The sequence below is a fragment of the Pagrus pagrus genome (genome assembly GCF_965226575.1).
Source record: "Pagrus pagrus genome assembly, chromosome: 6".
In the NCBI taxonomy this organism is placed as follows: domain Eukaryota; kingdom Metazoa; phylum Chordata; class Actinopteri; order Spariformes; family Sparidae; genus Pagrus; species Pagrus pagrus.
Window position 1 is genome coordinate 26293519 of NC_140190.1, and position 14364 is coordinate 26307882.

Sequence of the window (14364 nt, forward strand, 5' to 3'; positions counted from 1 at the left end):
AACCACCGAGTTGAAAGATAACAATTTACAGACAGAAGAAAAACAAGACCAGTCTTTTATTGATACTACACATCACAATCATTTTATTTCTAGAGAACTTGCAAATGTTTTATCTGATTGTGCTTTTTTCTGTTAATCTGCCGTTGTAACTCTCTGTTGCTGCCATTCTTGGCCAGGTCTCCCTTGTACAAGAGATCTCAATGGGACTAACCTGGTTAATCAACATTATTTTCAAAGATTTTTACAGATTTTTCAGAGAGATTTTATTAACAGGCTGATTTAACTGGCAAGGGGGAGAACAACTTTTTCAACTTGTCAACACAGCCAAAAAGTAAAAGTTGAGGCAGCCATGTTGTGCTTTAGAGACTTGGAACAAATTTATTTTGTGACACATTTACAGCATCCAACCAGCTAAGAAGTATGTTACATTTGATATCTGGCTAAGGGCGCACTCACACTTGGCCCAGTTGCTCCGTACCGTGCCCAAGCATTGTCCCTCCTCCCCAGTTCCCCGCTGGCCTGTACTCACATTGCTGGTTGCATGGTACAGAGTGCTCACACTAGTCAAACGAACTGGAGTTTGGGGGTCTAACGTGCTTGGGCACAGTACGGATTGCCTAGTGTGTACTGAGTGCGCCCTCAAAGTAACCACGTAGGAGCTCAGCATCTTAGCCGCAGTTCACAGTCCAAGGATGCTCTGATACATGATAGAACAGTGGACTGATGAACTGCAAATATGGTACTGCAAAGGATGTTGTACACAATTGATCTAAAAAGCAAATTTCCTGCTTAGACTTGATGGTATGTCAGTCTGGAGGAATAAAAGCACTTTTTTTCAATGTCCTCTCTCAATGAATTATATTGATTTGTACAACCCTGATTCCAAAACAGTTGTGTTAAACATAAATACAAACAGGATGCAATGATTTGCAAATCATATCACACCTATATTCAACTGAATACAGATGTTTATATCTTATTTATATTCATTATGTTTACAGAGAAGATATTTAATGTTTAAACAGATAAAATATAAAAATATGTTTTGAAAAAATACACTGACATTCTGAATTTGATGCCTGCAACTTGTTTAAAAGTTAAAAAGTTGGGATGGTTCACAAATGAAACACTAAAATCAGCCTGGCAGATGGGAAAAAGCCCTTCATCAAGATAAACTGTAGGCTTGAATTAGTTTTTTCAGTGAACAATTTGTTAGAAACTATTCCAATATATATATATATATATATATATATATATATATATATATATATATTACAGTATTTAAAATACATAGAAATACTTATATTAGTGTTGTTTTTTTCTGAAGCTTTTTTGTTTTTGTGCTTCTGATAGACGCATGTCTTGTAATCCTGTGTGGGATGGCACAGAAAATCTACAACAAATAACACTAACAAGGTTATTGTGGGAACAAACCTGTCACTCTACGGTTTCTGGCAATTTATCAGTCAAGTCATTTGTCTCATTCCTCAGGGCTTTCAGAATAAGTGCAAAACAACATCAGTGTGTTTTAAAGTAAACAGTGATACCAACTCACTCATAGTACTGTGCAGCTTTCCTCAGGGCTATCCTGGCCTCCTCTGAAAAATCTCCTGGGTCAGCTCCAGTCCAGCAGATGCCCTTGCCCTTAGCGTGGTAAACGTTCCCGAAATTATACAGCGCCCGGGCCTGCCCAACCTACAGCACGCACAGCAGATATTCACAGACGGAAACCAGAGTGACCAGCGCTGTAATTATACACTTAAAATACTCAGACACCAGAGCTACTTGTGTGCATGCGGGCTAGCAAACTATTCTGGACGTTGATACGCCGACGCTCCACAGTCATCGTGCATACCAAAACCATTCTGTGGTTGCAGAGCATGTCATGTGGTATGATTGAAAACAAGTTTGGATCCAGTTTGTTCTAATCAAACAGGCATTTAGTCATTGACAGAACTTTTTAATTAGAGAGTATAAGTATAAACAGTTTAAAGTCATGTTTGCTCAAATATACAAACAAAAGGGATGTTTCAGCTGTACCTAAATAACTCTCTTGTTCTACAATATCACTAAAATATGACCCACCTTATCATAAATGGCTCTGGTAATATCCAAATGTCTTTGGCAACAAACCACTGCTTCATCATACCGTCCCAAAAGCTTTAATGTGTTCCCAAGGTTGCCACTGGCTTTTGCCTCGCCAAGCTCATCTCCAATTGTTCTGGGATTTCAAAGGAGAAAAAGGCATTAAGAAATAATTAGACAGGAATATTAGTGGATTACTGAAGTGCATTAGTACGAAAACACAAGAGGCAAGAAAGTAATTTACAGCCGCAAGCAGCAATACAGCAGAGTCGAGTCTAGGAATTTAATCTTCGGGAGGGGGTATGCTGATTAAAAAAGTTTCAGCATTTGTTCAGAATATATTGTTTTATCTTCGAGTATTCGCAGTGGACCTGCAGAACACTTGTGTGCCGCTAACCCAGGTCAAAAGTCTCACCATATGGTCTTAGAACATATAAACATTGTGGTTGTGAAACTGTTTACCTGGTCAGTGTGAGGTCATGCCGATGGTACTCCAAGGCTTTGTTATACTCCTGTAGGTGAAAGTAGGCATTGCCCAGCTGGCTGTAGATGGCACTAAGGATTTGAAGGTCCTCTGTTCCAACCTGGATGGCAGACTCAAAGAACGAAACACCGGCACGATAGTCACCAGTCTTACAGAGCCGCTCACCTTCCAGAGCAAGGTCCAGACAAGACGACTCCATCCTGCAGGGAAGTGGGATCATCGTGAGAAGTCAAAGTCCAACTTTCCAAAAGATGTGATATTGTCATCTACATCAGGGGGATTCCTAAGTTACCTCATTCAAGGTTTGTTTAACAAAGGCTTTAAACACACAAATTCAACTATTGTAATGTATTAAATTCATTTAAAAACAAAACAAAACAAAACAAAACAAAACAAAAAACCCTAACATGAAAAAAGTGAAGAATCTAAAGAGCTAAATTACACCCATAATTTACATTAGTACGTCCAGAGGAAGTGCTTATTGTTCTTCTTACTCTGGACAGAGATAATGTTTGAACCAAAACTGCTTGAATGTGATTACTGACTGCAAATAGAGCCTCAACAATTAGTGGAGCTAAAGAAAATGAGTGTTCAAGTAATCTTCACCTTTTCTTTTAAGCAAAAATAACAATCATTTTCTGTTTCCAGCTTCTTAAAGTAAGGATTTGTTGCTTTTCTTTGTCATTTATGAAACTGAATGGAGAATCTTTGGGTTTTGGACTGTTGCAAAACCCAAAGACTTGGACTGTAAAATCTGAAGATGTTAATTTGGGCTCTGGGAAACTGTGATGAGCATTTTTTTTTTTTTTTTTAACAATTTGTTGACATTTTCAATGCACAACAATTAATACATTAATCCTGAAAATAAACAGCAGATTACAGTGACATTTTTCAGGGCTGCAACTAACAGTTATATCCAGTATCGATGAATCTGCAGATTATTTTTTCGATTAATTAATCAATTTAATTAATCAATCATTTGGTCAATAAAATGTCGAAAAAATATTGAATAGCTGTCCATCGAGTCCATGGGGACCTCTTCCAATGTCTTCTTTTGTCTGACCAACAGTCCAAACTTCACAGATATTCAGTTTTAAATCATTTAAAAAGGAAGCAAATCCTCACATTTGAGAGGCTGAACATTTTTTTGTATGATTGTCGCATTAATTACTTGACCAAAATTATCAAAACATTTGTTAAATTAATGTTTTGTTGACCAACTAGGTAATCAATGAATGAACAATTTTAAATACTCCCAGTAATTTTATGCCTCAAAATGCAGACAGAAACACTTCATGTACCAGCAAGTGTAGCACAAGGCTGTCTTCTGTAGCAGTCAACCTGGCTGTTGAATCACTTGCTCACTTGAATGACTGAATACACAAACTCCTCTCAAGCCTCAATGTGGGAATCCTTTCACACACTCATAGCACTCGCATACAACAGATACAGCAGAAAATCTCAAGCAGAGAAAAGTCCACACCACGTGAAGCCACAGACAAGAGCTATAAATCCAAAATAAGACGGAGCATTTCCTGTCTGTCGTGAGCTGAAAAACTCCCAAATTACCCTGGAATGAAAATGTGTGCCTTACATTTAACCATGAACACAAAGTAAACTCAGATGTGTCTGTGGTGAGGACTACAATTTTATAACCTCCACACCCTACTTCCTACGAAGTTCGGCCATCCCTTTTTGGCAACTTCATACTGCCAGTAGTGAAAAAAACACAAAGAATCCTGAGTGAATCCATTGGATTACATCATAAGATTGTAAAACAAATCCAGTCATGCATGGGTGCAGAGGTTATCGATCTATAGGACTATGAACAAGGACATCCAGCATTTAGCTCATTTGTAGGATGCCGTTTAAAGTCTAAAGATTAACTTTCAAAAGCTAAGTGTGCTTTATTCTAGTTGACTGATTCTGAATCTTGTCAGCATTCAGACATAGAAAGAGGTTTTGTTTACAGACTGAATTCAATCGATTTTCTCCTAATCATACACAAAATACAAATGCTAATCTGGCTTTTCAGACACAATGTGATTGTAGTCATGATTTCGTAGAGCAGAACTGATGAAACAGTTCTGATGAGCATACATTTTTTTCTTATTTTCTTAAGATTTTAGGCTTGTTTGTGATATCTGTCAATGTCAACCATCAAAATAAGAAGTGGTTAGGCATTTAACTCTCAAAGGGTTGCACAAGTATTCCTTTCTAAAATGACTTTCTAAACCCTTAGAGACCCAGTATCAGGGCTCCCAGACAGACAGCACTTCCTCCCAGTCTGTTTCCTGACCCCCCAACAAACCCTTCAGGAAATTAATGGTTAATGTTAGGGTTACGGTTGAGGTCAAGCCACTGCCAGCAGGGTGTGCTGCATTAACTTACAGCGTTCTAAACTAAGAAGCTTCATCATCTCCATCCACCAGTACTACTTAAACACACCTTGGTGGCAAGGACAGAAGTATTTAACCTCAGCTGGATAGCAGATAGACCTTCAAAATTGAGAGTTGAAGTTCAGAAGTTTGTATTTAAATTTTTTAAAATATTTTTTTTATCTTTACACTGTTAGAAAGTACTTGTGTTTTGCTTGTAGTTTGCTTCTTATACAGGTTTCCTATGATAGTATACCCAGGCATGTTGTGAAGCTGCCATGAATATTATTTAAGAGCTAAAAAAACAGTAATAAATCATTTCCATGTCTAGACTAAGAGCATCCTGACATCTGACAGAAGAATTAAGAGTCAATGTGAAGTGACCAGGCTGACATACCTGTTGCCTCTCCCCCTTCTGATGCACTCAAGACAGTTTGACACGACGGACATTTCAAGCTTCTTGATCACTTTCTGGAGCAAATGCAGCTCTTTAAGCACAACACCTTTTACTTTCTCTTCCTTCACGTGCATACACATAACGCACACAGCCACGGTGTCCCAGTCTCGTTAAAATACAGAAAAAGCGGCTCCCTTGTATCTGCTGTCTTTCCTCTGTGCTCTGCTAACCTGTGGTAAGAGCAAAACAAAGGACTTAATCCGCTCAGCGTTTACACTGACCTTAACGGTCAGGTGCCAGGGAGAGGGACCTCTTGTTTAAGCGAGTACAGATTAACATCACACTGTTACCGAGCAGAAATGATCAAAGAGAGAGTTGTATGCTAGGTTAACGTATAGCTGACTGCCGTATTTCTCTGTCACCGAGCCATTGGTAACCCGCATCACTAAGCCACCTGATGGTGTGTCACTTCCAATTAGGCCAGACCTCAGTGGTAATTATAGACACTTTAAGTGGCTCCAGTGAAGCCTAAGGCTATTTGCTCACCACTCCATTAAATAATCATTCAGCGGCAGGATGCCTGCATGTGTAGGAATTCTTTTATTGACTCCTCAAAAATAATTTACCTGCATAATATAAATTTTAATGAGATGGGTTATTATTTGTTGGATTTCCATAATTCTCAGTGATTTCCTGAGGCAAATCCCACAGAGACAACATAATCATGTTTGAGAAAATAAAAGCCGGAAATACATTTACACCATCTCATCACAATCCCTCTCTTCTTCAAGCCTCTAGTAACTCAGCTGTAGTGGATCCAGAGAAATCCACTTGTCTAAATTAATTAGGATGTCTGGCCCAACGTGCCCTCTAGAGGAAGAAACAGTGGGTTGCCTTCCCATTAGGTTGAGCACAAAGACTGGGACAAGCCATGTGACATTAAAGCTGCCACCTCAGTTGACCAGTGTCCAGCTCAATCACTTTTTAATCAGGACTTTTGGGAACAACCCAACCATGGTGCATATGGAGATGTTTTTGACTAGTAAAATCAGATTATAGTGCTCTCTAAAATGCCTTTTCACTCGCAGCAAGTGGGTGGGGGCACACCTTCAGTGCAGCTGCTCTTGTGCAGCTTGTCCTTGTTGGTTGTGTGTGGCACTAAAATTTAAAACACCTAACATCTTCCTGCTATCTCCTATCTGGAAAACAGAAAGCCATTATTGCTTAAGACTAGACCAGCAGGTATATGGTTATCAGATTGTGTCAATAAACTGAAGCCCCGTCTGTTACCCGATACTTAACACAGAGAGGAATTCATTCAGAGCAAAATCTGCCGAGAGTACGCTGACTTGATGAGGCTTGTGTGTTAAAATTATAATAAGGTGATGCAATATACGATAACTCCACAATGACAACATCGCCTGCAATCAGGTGCATATTCTCACAACTGTTTCAGTCATGCCATGAAATATTTACACTGCTGTTAGTGAGGACCTCCTGTAGTCTTCTCAACATCCTTCATCAGTAAGCCAATAAGGTGTCATGTTACTGCCACAGAAAAACTTTGAACAAACTATCTGTGTCTGTATGGACACACACATCTTTAAATATACCTACGTAGTCAAGCACAGGCAGGTTTTATTAAAATTAAATATGAAAACAATAAAAACACTTTTTATATCTAAACATTTAACCGACTGTGTCTGAAATTTCCTTTAGAATTAATAAAATCACAAGAAACTTTTGCAAAAGACCAAAAATAAACAGCAGACAAACACATTTAAGTAGCTATGACCACAGAAAGTTATTCTGACTTTTAATTGATTGACAAAACTAATTCCATTAAATTTTTTTGTTGACCGACTAATCAATTAATTGCTACATTTTTTCAGCTCTGAGCTATATCAAGTATTACGACGCGTATCTATAATTAAAGTTAACGCATTCAGGCCATCTGCTTTTATCACAATTTACCAGCACAAAAATCTGTAAACTTTCTTCAGATATTAAGCATGTTGCAGTCATTCTCAATTTCAGAACGTATAGAAAGATCCTACATCACAGTTCATGTGACAATGAATATACAGCCTACCTTTGGCGGACATGAAGTAAAAGTTCCCTGTCCTGAACATAGTGCAGAGAAACGCTGCCATACATGACAGTCAGCCTACGAGTCCTAACAAGATCCTGGGTGAACACAGCCAGATAATAAACCACATGATGGATCCCTGTCAACTGCCAAGCTAAAGGGAAAGTGAGGACAACTAATGGGGAATCTGCACACTACTAGAGGTGAAGGATCCTGCAAAACCTAAATGCTGCCATGCAATTGTTTCCATTGGACAATGCAAGAATTCAGCCGTCATACTATCTGTGTCCCACCTCTTATCTTGAAACCAGAGCTGGGAAGCAGGAGTAAACACTGACACACACTGTCATGTGCTCACACCAGCCACATCTTATTTCATGAGCAAGTCATTTTGAGAGGTTGCAGATGGGAAAGTGTTTTAGTCAGCTATACATGCTATACAGCTAAATTATGTTTATTGATGCTCAAGTTACCATACATTTTTTAGAAGCTTTCAGATTGAGCAGTTGAGACGATTAGATGATCAACAGAAAATTACTGGCAACAATTCTGATACAGTAATTTGTTTATCATTTTAGTTTTTTTTTTTACTTTAAATTCACTGGTTTCTGTTTCTTAAATGTCAATTTCCACTGGTTTTACTATGATGTTGAAATTAAACTTTTAGGATTTTGAACTCTTGGTCAAAATTAAACAAAAAAAGCAAGCCTTTTATGTGTAAACTTAAACTTGCAAGGCATCTATATCACGTGATCTCAAGAATCCACAAGGCTTTAAAGTTGTGCGTCCAAACAACAGTGGTTTGAACCAAGCAGTGTCCTATGAGGAACAACTAGCAGGTACTAGTGTGGTTTAGTTCTGACGACCAGCGAGAGAAGCGGCTTTTCTTTTGAAAACAACAATGGTGGCTCCTCAGGAGGTTAGCGTAGCTGCTGCATTAGCATTAGTTATATCAGGACTGGATATTAAATTTCATTGAAGGAAGAGCAAAGAACACTACTGAAGGTTTTTTTTGATGGAAAACATGTTTTCGCTCTTCTTACGACTTGCTTTGTAAGAGTTTGATTCATCAACGTGCTCCACTGGTAGAGCTCTGCTACTGCTGATCTGATTGGTTGAAGTCTGTGATAGACGGTGATTGACAGATGGTTCGTCCAATCATCTGCCATGTATTTCTTTTTAAGGTGCCTGCCTTTTTTCCGGTGGCAACCTCCCCGATTGATTGCCTGGCCCTGCCCATCAAGTTAATGTAATACTTAGTCTAAGTTCAATATTTTACAGACAAGCATTTTTGTGACTTTTATAAAATATCTGACATCTCAGTGCCCAAACGATTAAAGCCAGGCAAATTGATAATGAAAATAATTGTTAGTTGAGGCTGTAGTAGTCAGTTCCCAACTTTGTTGAAGGCAATACAGGCAATTTCACTGATGTTTCTTCAAGATGGAATATGCAACATGAACAATAAATAAGTAGAATTTGGGCATATGTATGCATAGATATGGTAAAAATGAATCATATTGTGATTATTTTAGACAGATTTTGTGATCGCGATGCGATTAACACTTGTTGGAAATGATTTTCATTTGCTCTAAAAATACTGCTAAAATGATGATGTGCCATTCATTGGGGTCTGTTCCAAATGTTTTCTTACATCTGGAGAGCAAGATTTGTAGGTCAGAGCATCTCTGCAGCACTACAGTAATTCATTACAATGCTGTTTTGACAAACACTCAAAATCAGAAAAATTGCAGCTTCTGCAATTTGGATATCGCACTTGGCCATCCTGCGATTTCAACAATATTTTGATTAACTGTGCAGCCCTAAGTAGAAAATATAGAAGCATTTTGTGGCCACACTATATCATATACAGTAAACCTAGCTAGTAGTGGCTGAGATAGTCACATGATATGTGGCTATTTTGCTAGTTTTGCAAGTTTCCATTTGAATAAGGGTGGACTGTGACTCATTCGCAGCAATGCTTGGCTACACTGTGACCTGCAGATGATGCTCACTTGCTATATGATGCAGACTGACTGAAAAGGAAACCCACAGAGGCCTCACCAGGCTAGTGTTTTGAACCAATGCAGAATGATTCATCGTATTTGTGCCAAATTTCCCGAACCATGTCCAAACAGAAATCTGACATTCAACAGACCGGGCAACAGTTTATCTTCTCTCCACACCTCCCATGTTGTGCCTCCTGCCGCTTATGTTTTTGATATCGTTTGCACATACCGCTGCACTGAGTTGTACTGGACTTGTTTGCCTCCCAGTTGGCTTGAATGAGTCTATTATCCAATGACCTCATTCACTGGCTGAAGTGTTTTCACCCAAAGAACTCCAGCTGACTGCATGAATTTTCGATGACTGCATCATCCTCTTTAAACTCTAGACAGTGTGGTGTGATTCGATCCCAAGGGTGCAGCGGTTTGTGATGCAGGGGACCACAAAGTCTGGCAACAATCACAACATGTTCAAAGTCACTTTAGCTCTTTGTGACATATGTCAAACCTTTACTTCACTTTTTGACCTGACTGCATGTTTGACATAATGTTTTTCCAGTGGCGTTTGAAACTTAGGTTGTAGCTATCAAAGTAAAGAAAAGGAAAAGCAGCAGCACATACTGGCACATAACAAAATGTGGAGCAAAAATAACAAACATTCAACTTTATAGCTAGATTTGCACAGTTTGTCTTACTGGCCCTGAATGTATAGCACTGTACAACTATCAATAGACAAACACTGAAGGGAATTTTAACAGGAACTGAGATGGATGGCCATGTCAAAACAAGACAGAAAGTACCAAATACTTGCCCTTTCACTTTTGATTTATTGTATATAAATCTAAATTTTATGTAAATATAATTAGCTTACTTTAACTTTTGCTATTTAGTTACTAGTTACTTTGCTGATTCGGATTATTCAGTGTTTATTTGCTGTTAATTGTGACATGTTACCAATCAGATGTTGTTGTGGATGGAACATAGTGTTAGAGGATCTAACGTCAGAGCCAAAGTAGCACTTTTTTACATTAGTTTATTCTATCAGCATTCTGACAGAAAATTACAGATACTGATAATCAGAAAAATGCTGAATGTCAGCTCCGATAATCATTCAGGACCAATAATCGGTCTACCCGTAGTGTATGCTTGTCACAAAGTTTCTAAGCCTGGAGGGCGCTTAGTGTTTTTCCGTTACAACGAGAGTACGAACAGCACTAATGTGCCAGGTGTAAAGAAAATGACCCAGCACCTGCAACACGGTGTCACTACTTGACTATTTTTAGTAAGATAATAAAGAAGAATGACTTGTGTGGAAAAACTACAAATAAAAAGTACAGAGTGTGCAAAAGCTCTGACTATGTTATTTATTCACATATGCTCATAATAAAAGACCCAAATGTGGCATCCTAAGCCATAACTATTTCAATATGAATACGCCCAACCGATCCCTCTCCAATTAAGAGATGCTCTCTAAAGTGATAACCATCTTTTTTTCTTTTGAAGAAAGATGAGAAACCATCATTAGAGACTCAACTCTAACCCTGCCTGTGAGAAAGAGGTCACAGGCACATTTAAATGGAAAGCTGGGCTGCACACCCTCACTGTAGGCTGCTCTGTAATCAGTGCCTTGCTCAACTAGTCAAGTGTTGAAGGAGCATTACCAAAATAAAAAACATATACGAATTTAAATGTGTAGAAAAGCAAGCAAGGGTGTATTTAACACTTGCAATTAATTAAAATGTATGTGACCTAAAAGTATCAGATTTTGTAAAAGGAAAAATAGGGAAGCTGCAAGTTAATCTTTCAGTTTAGTTATTATTTGCAGTCACGTCTCATGATGACACATCCTACGTGATGATGTTGATGATGGTGATGTGTTTGGGAAATCTGAATGATAGTTGACAGTGAGTCAGATTAGGATGAACATGTCATCACATGCTCGCTGTCTGTCTGTGTGACTGAGTGGCAAATGATTACATGACGAGACGTTTGTTAGTTTGTTAATGTGAAGGCAAGTACAAACTCAAGTAGAAACTTAAAGGCTCCACGGTCAACTAAATAAGCTAACTTTAGCAACCAAAGGTAAAATAAAGCTGGTTGTAAGTTACGAGCTAAAGTCGGAGCACAACAACAGGACAGACGACAAAACTTTTCAGGTAATTATTTCACCTACCTTACACTCAAGTGCGCGAACACACCACAAACATTGCTTCAGCTTCCAAAAAATATGTAGTTTCACCAAGTCAAAACCTTTCAAAGTGATATTTTCACCCAGTTGTTTATAAAACTAGCAGCTCTTCATCTGGAGGAGGACGACTCGGCTGTCTCGGGAAGCAGAAGTTGAAGAAGCCACTCCTCGCGCTGAAAATCTGCCTCCAATTAGGATTCCACGGTTGGTGCCTTCAAGTGTCATCGGAAATGTTGACATCGCTGCATAAGAGCAAACGATTGACCAATCAAGTCTGTATAAAACAAGCTTTGAACGTGACGTTTAGGAGGCGGAGAGAATCAAGTGGTGTCACTGATATAGGCCTATTAGTCATGTCTTCTACTTGTACAGCAACATGTGGCAAATGAACACTGACGCGAGAGTCACATTTGAGGTTCTCTCCCGCCCCCTGCCGCACAAAGTGGCTATGTTCTACTCGGTTTTCTAAACTGTAACAACAGCTCCTTAAATAAACAGCTGTCGTTTTTTGTTAAAATAAAAATGACAAACAAAAGCAAGGTAAGAAATCTGTTTATTCATATGTTTATATGTTGGAGACGGTTTAAGGGAAATTTCCGCGAAACGCCTGAATGCAGCTAGAGGTTTATTGAAAAGTCTACGATTTCAAAATAAAAGCCTTTATGTCTGCTGTAAATTGTAGCTTGTGGCTAATAGTCTTAGCTACAAAAGCAGGGATCTGAGCTCCCATGAAAGCATTACAATAATACATACATCACTGGGGGTCTTTAATATATTACCATATTGTAATAACAAACAAAGCATTTTTTTATATAGATAATAATAATCTATAATATAATAAAGTTTTTTTTTTGTTAATGATCTAAATAAACTGAAAGAAGTTGAGTTTTCCTCAACAACCAAACCTGACCACCCCACACTGTGACACTTCAGAGAAGAGGAGGGTGTTATGGAAGCCGATTTCTGCCAGTTAAAGAAAAAATGTTGGTGAAAATGTAACCTTGATTAAAAAAATATTTATATTCCAATGGTAAGGCATAATTATGAGATATCATTTTGACTTTTTGTATTATAATATTGACATTTCATCTCATAATTGTGTTTTTATCGCACAGTGTTGATTTTTTATTTCATATTGTTGATTTTTTATCTCACAATTTTGACTTCCTATTTCATAATTTTGACTTCCTATTTCATAATTTTGACTTTTTGTCTCATAACTGACTTTTAATTTAACAATTTTGACTTTTTGCCTCATCATTTCGAAATGTAATCTCATAGTCATGACTTTATCTTATGATTATGACTTTTTATCTCACAATGATGACTTTTTATTTCATATCTATGTCTTTATATCTCATAATTATGACTTTTTATATTTTTTTTGCTCCAACTGGAGGAAATGGGCTTCCATAGGATGTGGCAGGAGCTTCCACAAGTCTCTCTCCCTCTTTCTCTCTGGCCTTTTATTTATCTATTTATCTTTGCTTCTAACCTTAGTTATTTTAGAGACCCCTTCAAAGTTCAGATTATAACTTGAACTCATAAGCATCCTACATCCTACTGTCCAACAGATCCTTCATCCTTTAAAAAGGATCTGTTGAATGCCAGGCTATGTCAAAATACAACTTTTGATTTGTGGTTAACTACATCTGTTTGGGACTATTGTGACACAAAAAAACAGCATGATGATCCCATATCTCAGACCCAAATATATTAAGACCAAAATATATTCCTTTATCATTACTAAAATACTTATTTAATAATAATTCTACATTTAACGAAACTGCTAGCTATATCTTTATCTATAGGAGTAAAGCATCAACAAGCACATTGTATTAAATGTAGTGAAGCTGCAGTGGTTCAGTGTGATCAGTGCCCTCCCTGCCAGTGGATTTAACTCAGTGTATCACAGAATTAGATCATAGATAAGTGCGAAAAAAGGATTTGCTTTCAGCTCAACTGGATAGGAAGGATCAGAGGGTCACTTCTTCTCCTGTAGCGAAGGAGATTTCTTTCAGTGCAGAAAGCTGTGACAAAAAAACAGGAAAAGAAAGAACATACATTCACAAGTTAACTCTCAATGTCAGGAGCTTTACGAAATACTGCGTGTGGTCCCACCAGCAGTGTCGCAGCTTCTCCCACTTTGTCTCGGGATGGTTATTTTAGCCCTTTTCCACTCATCTTTCAAACCACCTGTCCTCTCTGTCAAAAATATGTACTTTACTGTCCTCAGAGGAGTTTCCACTGTCCTTTAAATGAAGACAGACTGCAGCATCTTGACCTGTGGCCTATGCTCTATCTTAGCTTTGATTCATTTCCTGATGTATAGGCCTCTGTGGGTGTCATTGCTTCACACTCCACATTGCTCTGCTTATGTTTGCTGAGTGGTTTTTATAGAGGGCATGTTTCTGACTAGCTGGGTTTGAAAAACACAGGGATGCTGTGTTTATGGAGGACCAGACTGAGTGACACTTGATTCCTGTACAGGGCGACATCACATCACAAGTCAGCAGCTTCTCTCCTGTGTTTGTCTGCTCTTTTAATTAGCTCTAGTTTCTGTGTTGACAAAGACCCACTTTGCTGCATGCTTTTAAAGCCTTCGTTAGATGTTTGCTCGTCTTTCGCCTCAGAGCTATTTGGCCCTAGTGGAGACTCCTAATAAACTCTGACTTTTCCTTTGCTTCACTGGTTGTTTTTTTAAAGCTGTGTCTTGTTAAGTGGTCATGTTCAGTGA

General features: G+C 38.2%; 1 protein-coding gene across 1 annotated transcript in view; it reads right to left on the reverse strand.

The window, feature by feature from the left end:
• Positions 1–11912, reverse strand: part of LOC311258905 (G-protein-signaling modulator 2-like) — a 21839-nt gene extending 9927 nt beyond the window's left edge. The window contains exons 1-4 of the mRNA XM_084355601.1: positions 11613–11912; positions 2548–2769; positions 2086–2221; positions 1556–1695 (exon numbers count right to left, since the gene is read on the reverse strand). Coding sequence (XP_084211727.1) covers positions 1556–1695; positions 2086–2221; positions 2548–2768 — 497 coding nt within the window. The 5' untranslated portion in view covers position 2769; positions 11613–11912. The remainder of the gene's footprint in view (positions 1–1555; positions 1696–2085; positions 2222–2547; positions 2770–11612) is intronic.
• Between the last annotated feature and the right edge of the window lie 2452 nt (positions 11913–14364).